The following is a 25,233-nucleotide window of genomic DNA, read 5'->3' as shown; positions in this document are numbered from 1 at the left end:
GGCCATTTCTGTGCTCTTTGGCTCTGACTTCAAGAGGATATGATAAGATATTGGGGAAAATTAAAGGCAGATGAGGTAATGGATGGGCTGAAAATCAGTAGTCAGGAAAAACTATGTGGTTGGAATTGGTAAGTTGCTTGGTCTGGATACCTTGCATCCCAGGATGCTAAGTAAAGGTAACGTAAGAAGTGACTGCAGTGTCGATACAAAAGAGGACCAGTGCATTGGTATGTGCAAATATGATACTTTTATTCAAAAGGGGATGCAAGGACATGTCTAGTAACTACAGGCCAGTAATGACCAGGGAGAAATCTTCGTGGAATGGTTTTATTTAATTCAGGATAGCTGGCACAGATTGTTTGATTAACCTAGCTGGACTAATTTATGGAATGGCAGGAAAATTTGGTGAAGGGAATGCAGTGACTTTTGCAAAAAGGTATTTCACAAACTGGTTTGAAAACCGAGCCTAATGGAACAAGAGTGTCATAAAACAGAAAGCAGCAGGACATTGTTTCTCAGGTAGTGGTGTACCTCAAAGGTCAAAGCCAGAACCTATGCTTTTTTTTCCCCCCTGTTTACTTCCATAGGCCTGAAAAAGATGTTGTTCTATGGAGGGAAGTTTACAATATATCGGGTGATGACTACACTGTGAGGAGATGGATAGAGGGTGGTACCAGTTTTCTGCATTCGGTTAGCAAAGTATGCAGGTTAAAGTAGGGTTGAAAAGTGAATTGACACCTTTTAGGAAGTATAGTTTTAAAGTGGGATCCAATGCATCGATCCCTGAAATTGGTCAGTTATATTGAGAAAATGGTAAATGATCACGTCTCTTGCAGGCTTTAGAAATATTCAGTACAAAAAAGCAAGGACATTGTGCTACTTTTAGAAAGAGATGTTTAGATCATAACTATTATCGTTCCTGGTCTGGTTACCATGCTTGAGGGAAAAGGTAGATGAGCAATTCAGAGATCTATGCAGTGCAATCCAGGGAATTAATCGAGGAGTGAGGAATTTTAATTTCTTGGTTAAGGCGGAAATGCTCTTTGAAACTAAGGATCGGTACATGTGGAGAAGATTGTGCAAGTTAGATAAAGTAAATCTGTTCTCATTAGTGGTTGGTATAAGGATTAGGAGATACGGGTTTAAGGAATGCATGAGAAATATCAAGGTTAACGGAACATGTGAGCAGAAATTTTTATGTCCAGGGTGTGATGACAGCCTGGAACTCTTTACCCATAAGGTTCATGAGGAGCAGAGATAATGGATAAATTCAAATACAGATTCTCTCTATGTGAGAGACATTAAATGTGCAGGGCTATGGGAGAACAGTGAAATGGGACCAACTGGATTGCATTTGTTGACATGAACACGATGGTCTGAATGGCAGCCTTTCGTGTTGCTGTGATTTTTTTTTAACGGGAAGCCCGGGTTTTAACAAAGTAGGCTAAGGGCAGTGGCTAGTGTGCATTTTCATTGCTCTGGTGTGGGTTGTGAGGTGGGGCAAAAGTAGCCGAGTATCAGTGTAACAGAACTATTCTGCTGTTCACAATCTCCATATTTCAACATTTCCCTCAGACAGATCCTGCCCTATTATGACTGTGGTCATTGTTCTTTTATCATATCCCTAGCAGAACTTGACCTTGTGTTGTTCCACTATTTATACATCAACCAAGCATAAAATAACTGAGTCCATGATTGTGTCAGGTATGTTTATCTAAAATGAGCATCTGTTACAAGTCAAACGCATATGCATCTTTCCTGCTAGGGCAGTATGTCGGCTATTTTCCATTAATATTGGCCCCAATTGCTGTTTTAAAGATCGAATGATGCCAGAAGATACCTGGTAACACTAGAAATTAGCATGCTTACAGTTGCTATTAGGAATTGAGTGAAGTGTGACCTTGCAGATAGTTAAAGACGGTATCAAGCCTGTCACCTTCATCCACACAGTGTATCCTGCGCACATCTTACAGCTGTGCCATGCTCACCTCTTTGAGGCAACTTGGGGCTTCCAGATAACTTGTGAATGCATGCACATCGCAGAAGAGCTTGTCTTTTTGCTGTGTGTGTTTGCAACACAACTCCCCCTCCCCCCCTTCCCCAACCCTCACCCCCACACCCAAGAACAGGCCACCGATTTAACGGTGGGGGGCTGTCTGCACGCGGGTGCTGCGGTGTCGCCCCGATGATGTTTCCTTTCCGTGTTGTTACAGCAATCAGTGCAGCAGGTGATGGCAGGTTTGGGTGAGGCTGGTCGGAATGCACGAGCCGCAACTTCCACCGGGGTAAGTGATAGTGTGTGTCTCTTTGTGCCTGCGTGTAATTCGGGTACGGGGATTATCAGGTGCATAGGCTGCCTGGTGCAATCGCCGCCTTTTCATGTTGTCCCTTTTCAGCCTTGCAAACCAGAATTAAATCTGTTATGACTCCCTTCAATAGAAATCCTTGCACTCTCACATCCAGGTATGATGGTTGTTCTCCAGAGCTTACTCTGTTGACTGTGTAGTCTTCATTCAGTATTTTGCCCTTTAAAAAGCCACATGGTTGGAAACTGAGCCACTTGCATCCATTTTATTTTTATTAATGGAATTGCTGGAATTACTGGACTTGGCCAAAAAGAGCTTGTTAAGGGCCATGTATCTTGGCTGCTGTGCAGTTGATAAATTTTACCTGGAGCCAAGGTGGTGAATTTTTAGAGTGAGCTGCCAGAGGAGCTGGTGGAGGTAGACACAAGTGAAAACATTAAAAAGGCATTTGGAGAGGTACTTGGATAGGAAAGGCGACTGGGCACAGCTTAATGTGGGTACATGGGATAAGTATCAAGTAGCATCACATGGGGCTGAAGCGACCCGTTTCTATTTCTGTACATTTCTATGACTCGGACCAGAGGACACAGCTTCAGAATAAAAGGATGTCCACTCAGAACAGAGACTAGGAGGAATTTCTTTAGCCAGAGTATGGTGAATCTGTGGAGTTCTTTGCCATGGACAGCTGTGGAGGCCAAGTCATTGGGTATATTTAAAGCCGAGGTTGGTAGGTTGTTGGTTAGTGATGGAGTCAAAGGTTACAGAGAGAAGGCAGGAGAATGAGGTTGAGGGGGAAAGTATGATGGCCTGATTCGACTCCTCTGGTCTTATTTTAATATAAGATAGTTGAAGTTTAGAGTGTGAAGGCAGAGCTTTTTGGGATGATGTAGCTTGTGCATGCTATTCTTCTCAATGATCTGGGCATGGGAATCGAGAGGAATTAGGTTATGATAATTGAAGAAGATTGGCAAAAGAGCACAGAAATATGTGAAAGGTGCAACATGTTATATTTTATAAGGTATGTACTTTAAATGGAGTGGAGAGAATGTATGTTTGCAGATACACAAGGTCCTTGAAGATGGCTGTGTAGGTTACATTGTGTCTAGAAACACTGAAGAAGAAATAAGATATTTAATAAAAAGGATATGTTGGAAATCTAGATAAAAATGGTCAGCAAGTCTATATGTGTTTGTAGGGAAGAGAACGATTACTCTTTCAGGTCAGAGATTCCTTGTGTATATTAGGAAATGTGGGTTAAAAAGTCATTGTAAATTTCAGCAAAGGTGTTGAGAGGGAGGGCCAGGACAAAAGGAATATCTGTGTTAAGGGCTAGACCTATTGAAGTAGACTAATGGGGTAGTTAGATGATGCTCTCTCTGTGTTGTGCATTGCTGTGAATAGGGCTATGGAACATGTCCAACAGGTTAAGGTGTACCAATGGAGAGAGAAAGACTGATGTGTGGACTCACTGCAGATCCTCCCCATGATACAGCAGGGTTCTGCTCCTGTAAACCGGATGGCTCGCATGGGAAATACGGACAAATTGAGTTCCCGAGCGGCAGAAGATACCTGCATCCCTGCAGAAGCTGCAAATCCGCTTGCTTCTGTGAAGGGGTTGTGCATTTGTTGGGTGTTAGTAAGCTGAGGAAGATCTAATTTGGTTCTGATAAAGATGGATACAGCAAGTTAGTTGAATTTGCAGAATGCCCAGACGCAAGATGAAGTGTTGTTCTGCAAGCTTGTGATGGACATCACTATAATAGCACAGACAGATACTCTGTGAGACAGTTAAATTGAAGTTTGGGTGGGTGAAAAAATCTGCTCTTTGTAATAGACATTAGAACAATATCCTTTTGAGGAAGGTGTCTCCTAAGACTTGGTCAAGACTGTAATTCCAGACTCACCAAATTGGTTTGGTGTTACTTCCTCTTCAGTGCCGGGGGCAATTAGAGATGGATAGTGGCATTGCCAGTGGTAGCCACATCCTAGAACCATATAGTAGAGCTAAGTAATTGATTGCACCAAGGAAAGGAGGCAAACAAAATAATATCTAAAAGGTGAAAATACCACTATAAGTTTGACCCTCCATGCAGTTCTAGGTCTACTCATTGGACTTCACGACACTCATATCAATCGTGCAATGCTGGGAAACTTTCTTTTTCACTTGTGCTGGATGCAGACAATTAAAACTGTGCAAGATGCAACCTGTTCCAGTGAACATTTGGTAGTCGCTGAGGGTTCGTTCCCATGCAGTTGTACACTGATGCCATATGTATCTTGTTATTTAGTTATGGTTTAAATCTAAGTGTTATGTTTTAATCTAATTGTTTGTTGTCCATTGAGAGGAGGACCTTAATTATTGTGCGATAAGGACAAAAGATGTAATTGAAGGGGTAAAATTGGATAAGATATCTGACCCACCTACTCCAAGTTAATCCATTATACTCTTACACTTAACCTGCCTTTCCAGTCCCTTTCTCCTTCTGCATTCCTCCATTTTCCCTCTAGAGATATCTAAAACTGCCTCTTCCATATACTAAACTAGCATTGTAACCACTGCTGGATTTATTAGTAACCATTCTGCACCTTGCGACAGTTTTAGATTTCTCACAAGTCGAAATTCTCTCTACTTCAGCACTTATTCATATTTTGCAAAGCCATCTGTAAGTGTAAAAAGTGTAGGGCTTTTCTATTCAGATCTAATCTTTAGTTTCTGCTACTTTCTTCATACACTTTTATTTGCATTATGTTCTCAGTGCTTTAGTTCTGTTTTAATAATAGGAAGACTTCATTTGTGCCCAGTTTTCAATAGTAGCCTGCCAGGTCAGATACAAGTGTAACACAGATTTGGTTTTGATTTTCTGTCCTCATTAGGGGTACAGAGGTGGAGAGGGTCAGCTGCTTTAAATTCCTTGGTGTTAACATTTCAGAGGATTTGCTCTGTGACCAGCACATAACTGTCATCACAAAGAAGGCACAATAGTGCTTCTACCTCGTGTAGGTTTGGCATGTCAACTGAAAAATTGACAAACTTGTATAAACGCACAGTGGAGAGTATCCTAACTCGTTGCATCGTGGCCTGGTATGGAAATGCCAATGTTGAGGAACAGAAAGCAGAAAGTGATAGATAGATACAGCCAAGCCCATCACCGACAAAGTCCTCTCTACAATGAATACATTTACATGCCACAAGATAGCAACATCGATCATCAAGAACCCCCACCATCCAGGTTGTGTCCTCTTTTTGCTACTTCCATTTGGCAGAAGGTACATGAGCCTTAGGTCCCATATCACCAGGTTCAGAAACAGTTACTACTCTACAACCATCAAAATTCTGAACCATTGTGGATAACTTTGTTCACCTTAATGCTGAGCTGATTCCACAACTTGATTTCAAGGATTGTATATTGTTTAGTTGTCAGTCTTTGTTTATGTGGATTTTTTTTGGGTAAATTTCTACTTTTTATTTCTTTTTCCTGTGAACATCTGCAAGAGAATGAATCTTGAGGTAGTATATGGTAACAATTTTCCCCTTTCAATCTCTCCCTCAATAAACAGCAGCAGCTGTGGCAGGCTTTGTTTCCCACTCTCCTGTCCAATTTAAACTTTGCTTCACCAGTCTAATGCTCCTTCACAATGTGTTCACTTGAGCATTTAGGCTGATGGATTCTTTCTTAAGTTGGTATCTAACTTTGCTCTTTCATTATCTGTACTATAGATAGTGAAGGAGGGAATTTTTCCATTCCCCTCACCTCTTCTTCTGTTCCCCACTCGTGTCTCTTAGTCCTTCCTCTCCAGCCCTTTACCTTTTCCACCTGCCTGGCTTCACCTCACCTTCTAGCTATACTCCTCGCCCCCCATTTCTCATTCTGGAATTTTTTCCCCTTCCTTTCCAATCCTGAAGAAGGGTCTCAGCTTGAAAAGTTGACTCTGCTCATTTCTGTGGATGCTGCATGACCTGCTGAGTTCCTTCAGCATTTTGTATATTTTGCCTGTGGATTTCTAGCATCTGCAGAACTTCTTAGGTTTACTGTATACAGTACTCTGTGTTTTAGACCATAAGACTAGAAACAGAATTTGGCTATTCAGCCTATTGAGTCTGCTCCGCCATTCCATCATGGCTGATGGCTGATCCCGGATCCCACCCAACCCCCAAACGCCTGCCTTCTCGCCATACCCTTTGATGCCCTGACCAATCAGAAAACTTATCAAATTCTGCTGCAAATAGATGCACAGACTTTGCCTCCACCACAGTCCATGGCAGAGCACTCCACAGATTCACTACTCTGTGGCTCAAATAATTCCTCTTTAACTCTGTTCTAAAAGGACTCCCCTCAATTTTGAGGCTGTGCCCTCTAGTTCTGTATACTCCCACCAGAGGAAACATCCTCTCTACATCCACCTTATCTAGTCCTTTCAACAATCTGTAGGTTTCAGTGAGATCCACATGCATTCTTCTAAATCCCAGTGGGCACAGGCTCAAGGCTACCAAATGTTCCTCGTGTTAACTCTTTCATTCCCGGAATCATCTTTGTGAACCTCCTCTGGACTCTTTGTAACAAACAAACATCCTTTCTGTGGTATGGGGTCCAAAACTGCTGACAATACTCCCACGTGCGGCCTGACTAGTGTCTTTTAAAAGCTCAGCATGATCTGCTTGCTTTTATATTCTGTTTCCCCTGAAATAAATGCAAACATTGTATTTGCCTACTGTATTATTACCTTATATGCCCTTTCCTTGGCTTTTAGGCAGTCCTTAACTTTTCTTGTCACCCATGGTTACCTATCCCTGCCATTTGAGAACTACTTCTTCTGTGGGCATACCTATCCTGCGCCTTATTAACTATTCCCAGAAACTTCAGCCATCTCTGTTCTGCCATTATCCCTGCCAGTACAGCTGTACACTCCTTTATCCGAAATTCTGAAATCCAGAAAGGTCCGAAAACTGAAGTTTTTTTTTGCTGACAGCTGACGTCACTTAGGTGTGATGTGACAGCACTAGCAGAGACCGCCAGACGTCAGTTGTGGCTCAGCGCTCGTACTGGTTACATGTGCATGTGCTGTTCGCTGATATTTTGTGTTCACTATTGACTTTGTGTTTAACTTCACTGTGAAAATGTCAAAAAGAGCTGCAGATACCCCTATGGGTAATAATGAGAAAAAGAGAAGGAATCTTCTCTATCAATAACGCAGAAAGTGGAGTTGTTGCAGAAGCTTGATCGTGGTGTGTCTGTGCAGCATTTTACTGAAGAAAATCATGTCGGAGCTACCACTGTTTATGACTTAAATAAATAGAAAGACAAGTTACTGAAGTTTTACAGTGACAGTGGCATTCTACATTTATTCCAATAAGTCATTTACCATGTGTTTGATTCGAATCGTTTGAAGCTGTATATTTTTATGTTTTGTTGAACGTTTTTGTTGGAAATAAAATTTCTTCTTGTCATTATTCCCTAACAGTACAGTATAACAATTATTTACATAGTATTTACATTGTATTAGGTATTATAAGTAATCTGGAGATGATTTAAAGTATATGGGAGGATGTGCGTAGGTTTGGTGCACCACTGGGTCTTAATGTCCACCGCACTGAGACAGGTTAAATAAAGGACTTGAGCATACGTGTTTTTTGGTATCGGGGGGGGGGGGGTGAGGTCTGAAATCTGGAAAATTCTGAATTCCGAAATGCAACTGGCCCCAAGGATTTTGGATAAGGGACTGTGGACCTGTATCTTCCATCAATCTACCTGGGCAAGCTTCTCTCTTGCCTCTGTAATTCCCTTTATTCCATTGCGATACTGATACATGTGACTTATGCTGCTCCCTCTCAAATTACCATATGAATTCAATCATGTTGTGATCACTGTCTCTTAAGGGTTTTTTTTAGGCCAATCAGTTGTGGAACTGAATTAGATACCAGTAGGTGGCGCTGTATGCCAATAGAGACTCCCAGTGTGCTTTACCAAACCTTATTTCACTTTGTAATAGTGACGAGCAACATTGTCACATTGTTTCTTGGAATATGGACTTTATTCCAAAGCTTATTAAATGCAAGTGTGCTGAGGTGGAAGATTAAAAGAGGTAGATTGATTATTTATTTGGATGATTGAAACTACAGATGCTGGAACCTGAAGCAATATGCAAGATGCTGGCGAAACTCTGGGCAGGCAATATCTTGGAGAGAAATAAGGCAGTCATGTTTTTAGTTCAACTGTTTTATTTTCCTCCACAGATGCTGCCCAACCAGCTGAGTTTATTTAGACAGAGAAGTCATGATCATTATTATTTATCATCCATGCTTGTCATCTTGACCTGGCTGTTGGGGCAGTCACCTGTTGTAGAGGAAGGTTGTGAGGTTCAGATTACCCTCCGGGGTTTGAATTATAACCCAAATTTATGGATCAAACTTGTAATCTAAACTGTGGTTTGGAGGGAATGCTGCCTCTCTGGGCTATTGGCTTTTCAATGATACTTTGAAGTATTTTTATCAGTGGTCTAACCATGTTCAAAGAGGAGCTGTGAGTTTGTTTAGTGCCCTGGCTGATATTCCTCCCATAATTTGCCATGAGAGATAGCAGATTAAGGTAATTCAGCCCACTGAGTCTGCTGCACTATTCTCTTGACCATATTTTCCCACCTTTTCTATAAGCCTTAACCCACTTACCAATTAGGAACATGCCTACCTCTGCCTTAAGTATACACAATGACTTGGCTCCACGGCCCTCTGTGGAGTTTTTTGTTGTGTTCCAAGGTTTTCTCTTCTTTTATTTTACTCTGTTAAACTGATGCAGCAGACAAATATGGTAAAAGGCAAATTTTGTATTGACATCAATAAGTGAGTAGAAGTGCGTTTCTCAAAATGTGTCAGTTATTTTCTCATGACTTGTTTATGGTATGCACATGTCACTAGCAATACTGAAATTTATTGTCTGTCCCGAGATGCCTCGGAGCAGAAGGGCATTTGGAAGCCAGTAGTATTAGTGGTTCTGGAATCACTTTTCAGGTTTTTCAACTCTCTTTTGCCAGTCCCATAGTTTACTCTGTACCAGGAAGAGAGCAAAGTGCTGTCTGTCTACTGCAGTCTGTGTATCTTCTGTGTTGGGTTACATCCTGGGACTATTTTACCACCATGGACTAGAGAAGTGCAAAAGCTTTTGCACTGATATTTGAAGAATTTTTTTTTAAATTTTATTTTTATTTGGGTAAGGTATTTTCAAGTATTATACAAACTTTTTTTTACATGTATAACCTTTTCCATTTTTTATATATGTATAGATGTATAATTATTTATACATTCACAAGTACACACTAAGATGATACAAAAAGTAATTAGGCACTTAAATAGATAATTATGTGCAGTTGTAATTCCACTCTATTAGACTAAGTATTGATAATGGTTGTAAAAAAGAATAGTAATAATAATTTCCATGTATCTCTTCTGGACCATTTCTTCCTGGTCCAAAATATTGTATGTAACCCTATATAATTTCTATCGTAGGTGTTTATATCTTAACCCGTTCTTGTTTGCTCCTGCCCACAAACATACTTATCCAATCCCTGTGTACTTATTTACTTCATTTTATCATATTTTTTTTCCTTTCCCAAATCTTTTCCTTTACTTGTGTTGATTCTCCAGTTTCCAAAAAAAACCAGTAAACATTCGAACCGAGGGTGCTTACGTTAACACAATTACTATGTTGATGAGGAAAGCAGTATAAACTATTAGGAGAGTCATCTAAAGTCTGCTCGCTTTGGGGTTATGAATTCAATCCATTTATTCCAAATTTGATAAAAAATTTTCTTTTTGAATTCTGAGAGAGTAAGTCATCTTTTCCATTTTAAATATTTCCAAAATAATTTCATGCCAATCTTCTAATGTAGGTGATATTGGATTTAGCCACTTTCTGGTGATTGATTACTTACTTGCTGCTAAAAGGGCCTGCAGCAGCTTTATATCTTTCTTCTGTTCCAAAAACAATACATGCCCCAAGTAGAGAGTCTCAAAGTTCAGAGGTATCTGGGTCTTAAATACCTTAACTAATGTTCTGTAAATACCTTTCCAATATACACTTAATTTGGGACAATCCTAAAAATATGGAAATGATTTGCCTCCTTGGAGCCACACCTTCTCCAACATGTCATGTTTGTGTCTTTAGATTTTTCCTGGTATGGGGTCTTGAAGTATCTTATAATATTTTTCCAACAATGTTCCCTCCAAGTCAAAGAGTTAGTCGAAGACCACTGAAAGCTGCATATTTTCCCCCAAGCCTCCTCTGAAAGTACAGTCTGGGGCCCCTCACTCCACCCACTCACCTCACCCCTTAGCTACCCCCATCCTCTCACTCAGCCCTCCCCTCACGAGCCCTCTCTCCACTCGGGGGAGCTGAATTCAGAATCTTGAAAAATTCTAATTCTACTGTTGATAAGTCTGTATATCTACCACTCTGGTTAACATAGTGTCGTACTTGAAGGTACCTAAAAAATAAGTCATTGTGTTCTAGGCCATGTTTGTCCTGCAGGGATTGAAAACTTTGTAATACTCTTTTATGTGTGAATGGGAGGTAGGTTGTAAGACCTTTCTTTATCCATAGTTCAAATCTTTTATCTCCTCTGCTGGGGAGGAATTCAGTATCATATGCACACCATCTGAAAAGTTTTAACATGTTATTGATTCCACATGAATTAGCCACCTTCTGCCATACTTTTAATGTGAGATTTATCCAGCTGTTTTTAGACTTTTCCAATTGGGCCATCAATCCTTGGTCCGCTATTGAGGCCTGTAGAGGAAAACTGTCAATCAATCCAAATTCTATTTCCTTCCATCTAGCCTTATATTCCCTATTACACCAATATAACTGAGGGGTTATCTGTGAAGCATAAAAATAATTTCTCAAGCAAGGAAGTGCCATACCTCCTCCTCCCTTCTCTAACTGTAAGGTGTTAAATCGGATTCTTGGTTTCTTTCCTTGCCAGAAATCCATCTGTCCCATTCCCTGAATTGATTATCATCCACCTCCATAGGTAAAATCCGGAAAAGATGAAGTAATCGAGGGAGAATATTCATTTTCATGGTATTTTTCCTTGAATTTAAACTTAAAAAGGGGATAACATTCCATCTATGTATATCTGCTTTCACCTCTGAAATAAATGGCCCATAATTTTCCTGTGACAATGTTGAAAGATCTTTTGGCAGGGTTATTCCTAAATATTTTAATGATTTAGCTTCCCACTTAAGATCATATGTATCCTGCAGTTGTTTTGGATATTGTATAATTTAGGGACATAACCTGAGTTTTCTTTACATTAGTTTTCTAACCTGATATTTTCCCGAACTCATCCAGCAGTGTAAACAATGCTATAAATGATTTTTCTGGTTCGCTCAGATAGACTAAAACGTCATCTGCGAATAACGCCACTTTTTGTTCAATCCTTGCCACCTTGATACCTTTTACAATTTCACTCTGTCTTACTAGTTGAGCAAGAGGTTCAATGTATAGTGCAAAAAGGAGAGGAGAATTTGGGCGTCCCTGTCTAGTTCCTCTCTTTAAAATAAAGGAGTCAGAGAGGTCCCCATTTATCTTAATTTGAGCTGTAGGGCTGTCATATAAAGTCTAGATTACTTTAATAAACTTTTCTTGAAAGCTGAATCTTCCTAACACTCTGTATAGGAATACCCAACTAACTGAATCAAAAGCTTTCTCAGCGGCTAATCCTACTACCATTGTCTCTGTCCCATTCTTAGTAATCTGTTCTAGTATGTGTAGAGTTCTCCTTATCTTGTCCTGAGTTTGTCTTTGTTGAATAAATCCAGTCTGGTCTAAGTGGATGAGGCCAGGTAGAAGCTTTTCCAGTCTGCATGCTAATATAGATGTAAATAATTTGTAATCCAAATTTGTAATCCAGAACGCTGACTGGCCGGTGATTACCACATTCTAGTTTATCTTTACACACTTTAGGAATAACTGAAATAATCGCTTCTCTCCAGGAAGGTGGAATTTCTCCTCTTTGTAAGATCCAGTTAAAGGTGTTTAATAGGGCTAACTGTGACCTCAACGATTTGTACCATTCTGAGGTAAACCCATCAGAACCCGGAGACTTTCTGGCCTTTAATCTGGAGATGGCCGCGTTCAGTCCTTTGGCAGTTACTGGTTCTAATAGGCATTCATTTTGTAAATCTGTGAGCTTGGGTAGATCTAAAGAATTCAGGAAAATGTCTATATAGGGCTCATTGGAAGCCTGAGGTTGAGAGTACAGCTCTTGTTAGTATGTTTCAAAACTCTTGAATTTTCTCTATTGTACTCTCCACAAGCTTTGTTTTTGGATTCTTTATTTTATGAATTGTATTGTCTGCTTGTTGTTTACGTAACATGTGCTAATAATCTGGCTGATTTACCTCCTACTTCATAATTCTTTTGTCTCAGGTAAAGAAAATTTCTTTGAGTTTCTAATGTATAAATATCATCAATTTCACTTTGCAATTTCTTAATTTCCTGTTTTAAATTAGAATTAATTTTGTTGCTATCTACAACTTGAAGTTGTTTTAATTTTCCTTGAACCCTGCTAATTTTTGTTCATTGATTTTTTTTTCATGTGAGTGGTAATGAAAATAGTTTTTCCTCTCAGTACAGCTTTCAATGTATCCCATAAAAATCACTGGTGATGTTTCTCCCGTGTCATTAAGGTCTAGGTATTCTTTGATTTCTCCCCTTAATCTCTCCATTACTTTTGGGTTATTGAGTATACTTTATACTTTATTGTCACCAAACAATTGATACTAGAACGTACAGTCATCACAGCGATATTTGATTCTGCGCTTCCCGCTCCCTGGATTACAAATCGATAGTAAATATTAAAAATTTAAATTATAAATCATAAATAGAAAATAGAAAAATGGAAAGTAAGGTAGTGCACAAAAACCGAGAGGCAGGTCCGGATATTTGGAGGGTACGGCCCAGATCCGGGTTAGGATCCGTTCAGCAGTCTTATCACAGTTGGAAAGAAGCTGTTCCCAAATCTGGCCGTACGAGTCTTCAAGCTCCTGAGCCTTCTCCTGGAGGGAAGAGGGACGAAAAGTGTGTTGGCTGGGTGGGTCGTGACCTTGATTATCCTGGCAGCACTGCTCCGACAGTGTGCGGTGTAAAGTGAGTCCAAGGACAGAAGATTGGTTTGTGTGATGTGCTGCGCCGTGTTCACGATCTCCTGCAGCTTCTTCCCGTCTTGGACAGGACAACTTCCATACCAGGTTGTGATGCACCTTAGAAGAATGCTTTCTACAGTGCAGCTATAAAAGTAGTGAGGGTTTTAGGGGACAGGCCAAATTTCTTTAGTTTTCTCAGGAAGTAAAGGCGCTGGTGGGCCTTCTTGGCAGTGAACTCTGCTTGGTTGGACCAAGTCAAGTCAGTATATGTGAGTTTAACCTCAAGTGTTTTCCTCATCTTCCTTTCCAGGATTAGGGACTAGAGACTGGGCTATGATCCGACAGATCAATTGTTGCAATATTACAGTCTTTTATCATGAGTCTTGTCTGTGTTAAATATAAAAAATAAGTCTATCCTTGAATAAGCTGAATGAGGGAAAGAGTAATGTGTATAGTTTCCACTAGTGGGGTGTAATTCCCTCCACATATCTATAATTCCCAACTCCTCCATCAGTGAATTCATTTTCCTAGTCAGAGGTTTATTCTGAGTAACTATTCTTGAAGACTCTAATGCAGGGTTTAACCTAATATTAAAATCCCCTCCACAGATTACTACCCCTTGAGAACTGACCATTAGGTCAAAAATGTGTCTGTAGAATGACCATTCACAGCCTGGTGGAGCATAAACATTCAACAATGTTATTTCAGTACCTTCTATTCTTCCTGTAATTTTTACAAATTGTCCATCCTTGTCTTTAGTCTCTGAAATATGTTCATAATTAAGAGCACCTGATATTAAAGTAGCTACCCCTCTTTTGTGGCTCAATTTATATGATGGATAAGATACATGCTTAAAGCCCATTCTTTTTAATTTTCCATTTTCGGATTGGCTCGTGTGTTCAGACAATAGGTGCAGGAGTAGGCCATTCAGCCCTTCGAGCCAGCACCGCCATTCACTGTGATATGGCTGATCATCCACGATCAGTACCCTTTTCCTGCCTTCTCCCCATATCCCTTGACTCCGCTATCCTTAAGAGCTCTATCTAACTCTTTCTTGAAAGAATCCAGAGAATTGGCCTCCACTGCCTTCTGAGGCAGAGCATTCCACAGAACCACAACCCTCTGTGTGAAAAAGTTCTTCCTCAACTCCATTCTAAATGGTCTACCCCTTATTCTTAAACTGTGGCCTCTGGTTCTGGACTCCCCCAACATCGGGAACATGTTTCCTGCCTCTAGCGTGTCCAATCCTTAATAATCTTATATGTTTCAATCAGATCCCCTCTCATCCTTCTAAATTCCAGTGTATACAACCCCAGTCGCTCCAATCTTTCAACATATGACAGTCCCGCCATCCCGGGAATTAACCTCGTGAACCTACACTGCACTCCCTCAATAGCTAGAATGTCCTTCCTCAAATTTGGAGACCAAAACTGTACACAATACTCCAGGTGTGGTCTCACCAGGGCCCTGCATAACTGCAGAAGGACCTCTTTGCTCCTATACTCAACTCCCCTTGTTATGAAGGCCAACATGCCATTAGCTTTCTTCACTGCCTGCTGTACCTGCATGCTTACTTACAGTGACTGATGAACAAGGACACCTTCCCCTTTTCCTAACTTGACACCATTCAGATAGTAATCTGCCTTCCTGTTCTTGCCACCAAAGTGGATAACCTCACATTTGTCCACTTGTTTCCTGAAGGAAAGCTATTTGTGCCCTCTCTTTTTTCAATAGACATAATCTTATTTCTCTTAATTAGATTCAAACCCCCATTAAGACCATAAGACCATAAGACAAAGAAGCAGAAGTAGGCCGTTCGGCCCATTGAGCCTGCTCTGCCATTTTATCATGAGCTGATGAATTCTCCTATTTAGTCCCACTCACCATAACCTTTGATGCCCTGGCTACTCAGATACCTATCAATCTCTGCCTTAAATACACCCAATGACTTGGCCTCCACTGCTGCCTGTGGCAACAAATTCCATAGATTCACCACCCTCTGACTAAAAAAATTTCTTCGCATTTCTGTTCTGAATGGGTGCCCTTCAATCCTTAAGTCATGCCCTCTCGTACTAGACTCCCCCATCATGGGAAACAACTTTGCCACATCCACTCTGTCCATGCCTTTTAACATTCGAAATGTTTCTATGAGGTCTCCCCTCATTCTTCTAAACTCCAAGGAATACAGTCCAAGAGCGGACAAACGTTCCTCATATGTTAACCCTCTCATTCCCGGAATCATTCTAGTGAATCTTCTCTGTACCCTCTCCGATGTCAGCACATCCTTTCTTAAATAAAGAGACCAAAACTGCCCACAGTACTCCAAGTGAGGTCTCACCAGCGCCTTATAGAGCCTCAACATCACATCCCTGCTGCTACACTCTATTCCTCTAGAAATGAATGCCAATATTGCATTCGCCGCCTTCACTACTGACTCATCCTGGAGGTTAACTTTAAGGGTATCCTGTACGAGGACTCCCAAGTCCCGTTGCATCTCAGAACTTTGAATTCTTTCCCCATTTAAATAATAGTCTGCCCGTTTATTTTTTCGGCCAAAATGCATAACCATACACTTTCCAACATTGTACTTCATTTGCCACTTCTCTGCCCATTCTTCCAATCTATCCAAGTCTCTCTGCAGACTCTCCATTTCCTCAGCACTACCAGCCCCTCCACCTATCTTCATATTGTCAGCAAACTTAGCCACAAAGCCATTCTTTCCATAATCCAAATCGTTGATGTACAATGTAAAAAGAAGCGGCCCCAACACTGATCCCTGTGGAGCACCACTGATAACCGGCAGCCAACCAGAATAGGATCCCTTTATTCCCACTCTGTTTCCTGCCAATCAGCCAACGCTCTATCCACGTATGTAACTTTCCCGTAATTCCATGGGCTCTTATCTTGTTAAGTAGCCTCATGTGTGGCACCTTGTCAAAGGCCTTCTGAAAATCCAAATATACAACATCCACTGCATCTCCCTTGTCTAGCCTACTGGTAATTTTCTCAAAAAATTGTAATAGGTTTGTCAGGCAGGATTTTCCTTTAAGGAATCCATGCTGAGTTCTGCCTATCTTGTCATATGCCTCCAGGTACTCTGTAACCTCATCCTTGACAATCGACTCCAACAACTTCCCAACCGCCGATGTCAAGCTAACAGGTCTATAATTTCCATTTTGCTTCCTTGCCCCCTTCTTAAATAGCGGAGTGACATTTGCAATCTTCCAGTCTTCCGGAACCATGCCAGAATCTATCGACTTTTGAAAAATCATCGCTAATGCCTCCACAATCTCCACAGCTACTTCCTTCAGAACACAAGGGTGCATTCCATCTGATCCAGGAGATTTATCTACCTTTAGACTATTCAGCTTCCTGAGTACTTTCTCTGTCGTAATTGTGACTGCGCACACTTCTCTTCCCTGCCACCCTTGAGTGTCCGGTATACTGCTGATGTCTTCCTCAGTGAAGACTGATGCAAAACACTTGTTCAGTTCCTCTGCCATCTCCTTATCTCCCATTACAATTTCTCCAGCATCATTTTCTATCGGTCCTATATCTACTCTCACCTGTCTTTTACTCTTTATATACTTGAAAAAGCTTTTAGTATCCTCTTTGATATTATTTGCTAGCTTCCTTTCATAGTTAATCTTTTCTCTCTTAATGACCTTCTTGGTTTCCTTTTGTAAGGTTTTAAAAACTTCCCAATTCTCTGTCTTCCCACTAATTTTTGCTTCCTTATATGCCCTCTCCTTTGCTTTAACTTTGGCTTTGACTTCTCTTGTCAACCATGGTTGCATCCTTTTTCCACTCGAAAATTTCTTCTTTTTTGGAATATATCTGTCTTGCACATTCCTCATTTCTTGCATAAACTCCAGCCACTGCTGCTCTGCTGTCTTTCCTGCCAGTGTCCCTTTCCAGTCAACTTTGGCCAGTTCCTCATTAACATTATAGGAAATTATTTTTACCAGTTCAATTTGCATTTTTCTCTAATAGAAAAAAAACACTCTCCTTTTCTAAATAAACAGTAAGCAATCCCTTCTCAATAGTAAACCAATACATAAAACCACACCCTAGACATTTTTGAACATATAACATTTGAAAGTTTCCCTCAACTTCCAACAGTGAGGCCTGAGCACCGACACTCCTCAGTTTAGAGGGATAACCTCTATTTTCACCCTGTGTTAGAGGGCCCTCTGCAACGTGAACAATCATAGAAAATTCTCTCCTTTTTATATCTCGACCATATTGCTATCATCCAAGTTATTCCGTCTAGTTTATTTTCTGTTACCAGCTTTCATTTTACCTTTAAGTCCGATTTACTGTTTTCAGCATTTCTCTTCATTAATCTACACTGTCTGTACGTTCGCGTCTGAATATTTGCAGCTTTTCCTTGTAGTTCGACACTGTAGTTCGCATGGAGTGTCCTTGCTGCGCTGGCTGCCATGACTTCTGCCAAATCCTCTCCAGTCACGACTCCGGTTGGGTGATAACTCTTATGGGTAGTCCCTGGTCCACCAGGTCCGACGTTGTCTCTTCCACTGTAGCTTAAGTTTTTGCCCCTTCGTCGTAAAAGACTCTCAGCCGAGTTGGATACAGGGTCTGGAATCTGATGTTGTTTTCCTTCAGGACCCTCTGTCCCTCCGTGTGTTCCTTCCGTCTGGCAAGGACCCCCGGTGCGTAATCATGGTAAAAGCTGAATTTACAGTTGTTCCACACAAAACCTTTCTTTTGCCGTGCCCGTTTAAGCACCTCTTCCTTCGTTCTGTAACTGAGAAATCTGACTAGAGTTGATCTGGGCTGGGCGACTGCCGGGGGCTGTGGTGCCATCGCGTGGTGGGCCCTTTCTATCTGTAGGTCTTTTGCGTCCAGTATATCAAGGTTGTCTTTAAGCAGCTTCTCCACGAAGGGAATTACCAATCTGGGTTTACCTTCAGTTCCTTTGGGAACTCTGTAGATCCTCACATTTTCCCTTCTTGAGTCGCTTTCTTGGTCTGTTAACTTCCACTGGAGCTGCTCTTGTAGCTTTAGCATTTCTGCTATCACTTCCTCTGTGTTTTGCAGCCTCTCCTCAGTCCCTACAATCCTCACTTTGGCTTCATCTAACCTCAAACTAGTTTTTACTCTTTCTCCTTTAATATCTTCCAGCTGTTTGTTGTTATCTTGTCGGAACTCACGAATCTCTCTGAGAATGAAAGTCAGATTCACCGATTCTTCCTCAGTACCTCCGTCCTGGCTAGCTGTGGTGGAGCTAGGCCCCTCGACTTGCTGCATCTCTTTGTATTTAACAGCCTTCTGAGTGGACCTTTTATTCTTGTTCTTAGACATCATCCTTGCTCCCTTTATTGATATAGTTATATTATACTAATTATTTGTCTAATTTCGACTTTTGGGCAGCTTACCTTCTTTTTTGTTGAGAGACCTTTCCCTATGCCGCCATTCCCTTGATGACCCGGAAGTCCTCCCGATATTTGAAGAATTCATTATGATGTGCACATTTTTACCCTGAAGCTCCAAAATGCAGGCAATCCATATCTATTCTAGGCAGCTATGAATCTTGTCTTACTCCACCATGATGGCATGAATATCGATTACTGGTTTAAAAAAATGTTTTTCCTTCCTCCTCCCTCTTATTCTATTCCCCACTCTACTTCCTCTTCCCCCCCCCCCCACCTTTTTTATTCTGTCGGTTTATTCCTTCCTTTTCAATTCTGAGGAAGGGCCTTGGCCTGAAAAGTTGACAGTTTATTTATTTCCATAGATGCTGTCTGCCCGGCTGAGTTCCCCAGCATTTTATGTGTTGCAAAGAAATGTGCTGGTGGAAGGAATTAGTTTAATTAGGCATCATTATTTTAACTGGTTTGGCACAGCATCACCTGTTCCTGTGCTGTACTGTTCTGGAACATAGTGGAGCACAGGAGCAGGCCCTTCAGCCTACAATGTTGTCCTGAACTAATTAAATGACAACTAATCTTGTCCCTTCTGTTTACACAATGTCCGTATCCTTACATTTGCCTTCAGCTTCCACTACTCTAGAGAAGTTCTAGGGAAAGCAACCTAATTTTGTCCAACCCTCTCCTTATAGCACATGCCCTCCAATCCAGGCAGCATGTTGGTGAACTTTCTCTCCACCCTCTCCAGTGCCTCCACATTCTACCTATAATGGGCTGACCAGAATTGAATGCAATCAGTAAGTTCTGAAATTATTACAACCCTTGTGTGCTTACTGAATGAGCACAGGACATTTAGCTTCAAGGAGCAGTTGCAAAATACCAGTCATTTAGTTGCAGTGAGGACATTGACCCTTGGTGGGGTTGCTGCAATTCGTGTTATGCCTCTGGACCTCCAACAATGGTTTGCATACTATAGTGTGTCAGCAGAGCTAGGGTTCAATGCAACCATGTTTCCCTCTTTTATCTAACTCATAGAGAAGTACGGCACAGAAACAGGCCCTTCAGCCCATGTAGACTGTGCCAAACCATTTGAACTGCCTACTACCTTGGACCTGCACCGGAACCACAGCCCTCCATACCCCTGCCATTCATGTACCTATCCAAACTTTTCTTAAATGTTGAAATTGTACTTGCATGCACCACTTTTGCTGGCAGCTCATTCCACACTCTCACGGCCCACTGAGTAAAAACTTTTCCCCTTATGGCCCCCTTAAACTTGACACCTTTCACCCTCAACCCATGACCTTTGGTTATGGCCCCACCCAACCTCAGTGAAAAAACGCAAACACGAGGAAATCTGCAGATGCTGGAAATTCAAGCAACACACATCAAAGTTGCTGGTGAACGCAGCAGGCCAGGCAACATCTCTAGGAAGAGGTACAGTCGATGTTTCGGGCCGAGACCCTTCGTCAGGACTAACTGAAAGAAGAGCTAGTAAGAAATTTGAAAGTGGGATTTGCCCTCCCATCTTCCCTGTCGGTATGTGACCAAACCTGCACAGAATACTCCAAATTAGCCCTGACCAATGTCTTGTACAGCTTCAAAATAACATCCCATTTCCTGTACTCAGTACATTAATTTATAAAGGCCAATGTGCCAAAAGCTTTCTTTATGACCCTATCAGCCTGTGACACCACTTTCAATGACGTATGGACCTGTAGTCCCAGATCCCTTTATTCTACCACACTCCTCAGTGGCCTCCCTTACATTGTGTAAGACCTACCCTGGTTGGTCCTACCGTAGTGCAACACCTCGCACTTGTCTGATTAAATTCCATCTGCCACTTTTTAGCCCGTTTCTCATCAGGTCCAGATCCCGTGCAAGCTATGATAGCCTTCCTTGCTGTCCGCTACACCCCCATCTGGATGACAAAGAACAACAGATCTAGCACTGATCCCTGCAGCTCTCCACTAGTCAGGCCTACAGTCAGAGAAGCAACCCTCCACTACTATTCTCAAGTTTCCACAAAGCCAATAGCTAAGCCAATTTACTACCTCATCTTGACTGAAACTTCTTGATCAACCTCCTATGCAGGACCTTGTCAAATGCCTTACTGAAGTCCATGTAGACAACATCCACTGCCTTGCCTTCATCAATGTTCCTGATAACTTCCTTGACATACTCTATAAGTTTGGTTAGACATGACCTACCATGCACAAAGCTATGCTGACTATCTTTAATCAGTCTATGTCTATCCAAATATTTTTATACCTGGTTCCTCAGAATACCTTCAAATAACTTCCCACTACTGATGTCAGACTCTCCAGCCTGGTTTATTTTTAGTGCATTTTTTGAATAGCAGAACAGCAGTGGTTATCCTCCAGTCCTCTGGTACCTTACCTTTCGCTAAGGATGATTTAAATATCTCTGCTAGGGACCCAGCAGTTTTTCTACTTGCCTCCCACAAGGTCCAAGGGAACACATTGTCAGACCTTGGGGATTTATGCACCCTAATTTGCCTCAGGAGCAAAACCTCCTCTTCTGTAATCTGTACAGGGTTGATGCCACCTTACCTCACTTCTATCGACTCTGTGTCTGTCTCCTGAGTAAATACAAATGCAAAGCATGCATTTGAGATCTCCCCCCATCTCTGTTGGCTTTGCACATGGATTTCCAGTTTACGATGGTGCTGATGAACCTCTGCAACTTCTGGCTGGTGGCTAACGAAACAAAGAAAGCAACTAAATACTTAGTTAACCACACTCTTTCTGGTAAACGATCATCACAAGTATGTAACTTGCGTTTGGACTTGGAGGCAATTCAGTGTGGCAGAACCGAGGCAAGGCGAGTCGTTGGGCCCATGGCGAAGAGCATGGAAGACCAGACACAGGCAGAATCCAAGACGCTTCAGATTGTTACTTCAAGCGGCAGAACCAGATGTTTGGATAGAAAGTTAAGCGCCGGACCAGATTGAAAAGGTCACGGTGTCAGAAAAGTCAGGGTGTTGAGGCCCCAAGGTGAAGTACGGACCAATTAAGGTCGCTACTTCACCACATTTTGCGCTGAGCTATGGGACTCTGTTGTGGACCTCATTTCAGAAACACTACTTGCTTGCAGTAACTGTTCGTGTGATTTTTTTCTCATTGCACATTGGGCTTTTATGGGTTATTTTGTTTCTTATGGACATAATGTTTTTTTTAATTCACTGTGCACATTGGGTATTAAACAGTTTTTATTTTGTTTTTTTTTTGATTTTGGGTTTCTTTGCTTTGTGGCTGCCTGATACGAGACGAATCTCAGGGTTGTATAATGTATGCATAGCTTGATAATAAATAGACTTCGAACTGCCATTCTGATCTTTGAGGACCAATTTTGACCTTTGCAATCCTTTTGCTCTTAACATATCTGCAGAATCTCTTAGGATTCTCCTTCACCTTGTCTGCTAGAGCAACCTTGTGCCTTCTTTTAGCTTTCCTGATTTCTTTCTTTAGTGTTCTCTTTCATTTCTTATGCTCCATAAGCACCTCATATGTTCCTGCCTGCCGGTACCTGCAATGCACCTCCTTTTTTTTTGTAACCGGGGCCTCAGCATCTCTTGAAAACCAACGTTCCCTTCACCTGTTATCTTTATATTTATTCTGATAGGCAAATACAGGCTTCATACTCTCAAAATTTCACTATTGAAGACTGACTTACGAAGTACACTTCTGCTGGAAAACAGCCTGTCCCAATCCACACTTGCCAGATCTTTCTAATGCCATAAAAATTGTCTTTTTGAATTTCTACCCACGGGCCAGACCTATCTTTTTCCACAGTTCCTTTGAAACTAATGGCATTGTGGTCACCAGAGGCAAAATGTTCTCCTACATAAACTTCTGCCACCTGCCCTCTCTCATTCTCTAATAGCAGATCAAGTGTTACGCACTCTCTCATTGGAATTTCTCAATTCGACCCATAATGCCCCATAGACTGAGTTCTCCAGTCTGTACTGACTGAGCACTGCTTTGACTTTTTCCCTGTCTAGTAATACCACTCTCCTGCTCTGTTACTGCTGAAACAACGGAATCCTGGAATATTGAGCTGTCAGTCCTGCCCCTCATGCAACCAAGTCTACAATATTGTAATTTCATGCCTGCAGCTTATCTGCCTTTCCTGTGATAATGAGAGAGAATAAAGTAAATATTTGTGGAGAATGGGAATCCCATTCTGGAAATAAATCAGCCTCCTTAATACATCTTGACGGTTCTGTTTTACCCACTGGAAATGATACTGATGAAAATAAAGCTGTTTCTAGGACTGCAAATTTTTAGTTGAGGACAGGCTGGGTGGGGACAGAACATTTAGCTGAGGGGTATAAGGTTTTGAGATGCCTAGAAAAAGGACCTAATTATCTGAGATGATGTCTCAGGAACAAGCATGCCTGGAATCAGGTTGTCACTGGCATAAATCATGAAATTTATTGTTTTGTGGCAGCAGTACAGTGCAAGAGACAGGAAAAATTATAACAAGTTACAATAATTTTTTAAAAAGTGCAAAAGTGAAATAGCAAGGTAGTGTTCATGAGTTCATAGACTGCTCAAAAATCTAATGGTGGAGGGGAAGAAGCTGTTCCTAAAATGTTGAGTGTGGGTCTTTACATTTAGAAACATAGAAAACCTGCAGCACAATACAGGCCCTTCGGCCCACAAAGCTGTGCCGAACATGTCCTTACCTGAGAAATTACCAAGGGTTACCCATAGCCCTCTATTTTTCTGAGCTCCATATACCTGTCCAGGAGTCTCATAAAAGACCTTATTGTATCTGCCTCCACCACCGTCGCCGGCAGCCCATTCCATGCAGTCACTGCTCTGCGTAAAAAAAAAAAAAAAAACAGCTTACCCCTGATATCTCCTCTGTACCTACTTCCAAGCACCTTTAACTATGCCCTCTTGTGCTAGCCATTTCAGCCCTGGGAAAAGGTGTCTGACAATCCACACGATCAATGCTTCTCATCATCTTAAACTCAATCCCATGATTGATGAAGGCCAATGCAACGTATGCTTTCTTAACCACAGAGTCAACCTGCACAGCAGCCTTGAGTTTCCTGTGGACTCAGATCCAAGATCCCTGTGATCCTCCACACTGCCAAGAGTCTTACCATTAATACTATATTCTGTCATCATATTTGACCTACCAAAATGAACCACCTCACAGTTATTCTCAGCCCATTTTTGCATCCTATCAATGTCCCGCTGTAACCTCTGACAGCCCTCCACACTATCCACAACACCGCCAACCTTTGTGTCATCAACAACCTTGTGTACCTTCTCATAAGATGGTAATGAGAAGAGGGCATGTCCCAGATGGTGATGGTCTTTCATGATGGAAACCACCTTCTTGTGGCACCAGCCTTTGGAGATGTCCTTTACGATGCGGGAGAGTTGTGCCTGTGTCCATGATGGATCTGACTCTGTCTACAACCCTCTGATGATCCTGTGCATTGGAACCTCTATATCAAATGGTGATGCAACCAGTCAGGATGTTCTCCACATACATCTGTAGAAATTTGCTGGTGCCTTAGTGACATACTATATTTCCTCAAACTCTGCATAGTTGCTGTCATGCCGTTATTATGATTGCAATCATTATAATCGGTCCTCGACATCTCACAAGGATTTATTGATGTCAAAGAACTTGAAGCTGCTTAGCTTTTTCACCGTTGACCCCTAAATGAGGATTGGAAGGAAGCCAAAGAGTGGGAGATAAAAATTACTCAGAGGTTGGTGGTGGTCGAGATCTCACTTCCTGAAATAGTGGGACAGCCAGAAACCTTCAAAGCATTCTAACAAAGTATCTGGATATGCACTTGATGGGCTACAACTCTTCCATGTCCAGCATCAAATATTCTCCGTATCTTTTGCTGCAGCTCTTTGATTATTCCATGAAATCTGCCTTTTACTTTGTCTGTTAGCAGAGTTGATTGAGCCTGCAAGAACTTTAGCATGCGGGTACTGGAGTCATATCTTATCTTCCATTGCTGTGGGTTGACTCATACCTGGAATGACCTTGATCAAGTTTGTTCGTAGGACTGAAGTATACAACCTGTACTCTTGCTTCTGCCTGCAATGCCTGTGTGTCTTTCTGCACCATTGCACTTTAAGTGTTTCATTCAGATCTTTGTCTGCTTTTTGGGGAGAAAACATAAACAAGGCTGTCATTGGAATGTACTGATAACACATAACACTGGAGACAGAATGTTCTTAATTGACCCTGTCATTTTTTATGTAAACAGCAAACTCTTGGCCCTAACTTGTACCTTGACATAGTCATATTTCGCCCTACAGTGGCATACAAAAGTTTGGGCACCCCGGTCAAAATTTCTGTTACTGTGAATAGCTAAGCGAGTAAAAGATGAACTGAT

General features: G+C 41.5%; 1 protein-coding gene across 7 annotated transcripts in view; it reads left to right on the top strand.

Annotated features, from left to right (window-relative positions):
• The window catches only part of LOC140198194 (large proline-rich protein BAG6-like), a 136,610-nt gene that overhangs the window by 28,442 nt on the left and 82,935 nt on the right, over nucleotides 1–25,233 (top strand). For 6 of the 7 annotated variants that reach the window (XM_072259219.1, XM_072259218.1, XM_072259217.1 and 3 more), the window contains exon 5: nucleotides 2,214–2,285. The exons of the other annotated variant lie outside the window; for it this stretch is intronic. In XM_072259219.1, the coding sequence (XP_072115320.1) occupies nucleotides 2,214–2,285 (72 nt within the window). The remainder of the gene's footprint in view (nucleotides 1–2,213; nucleotides 2,286–25,233) is intronic. 7 annotated transcript variants of the gene reach the window in all.

Source organism: Mobula birostris, chromosome 5, assembly GCF_030028105.1.
Source record: "Mobula birostris isolate sMobBir1 chromosome 5, sMobBir1.hap1, whole genome shotgun sequence".
In the NCBI taxonomy this organism is placed as follows: Eukaryota; Metazoa; Chordata; class Chondrichthyes; order Myliobatiformes; family Myliobatidae; genus Mobula; species Mobula birostris.
Note: the sequence above shows the minus strand (reverse complement) of the source record. Positions and strands in the feature narration are given on the sequence as shown.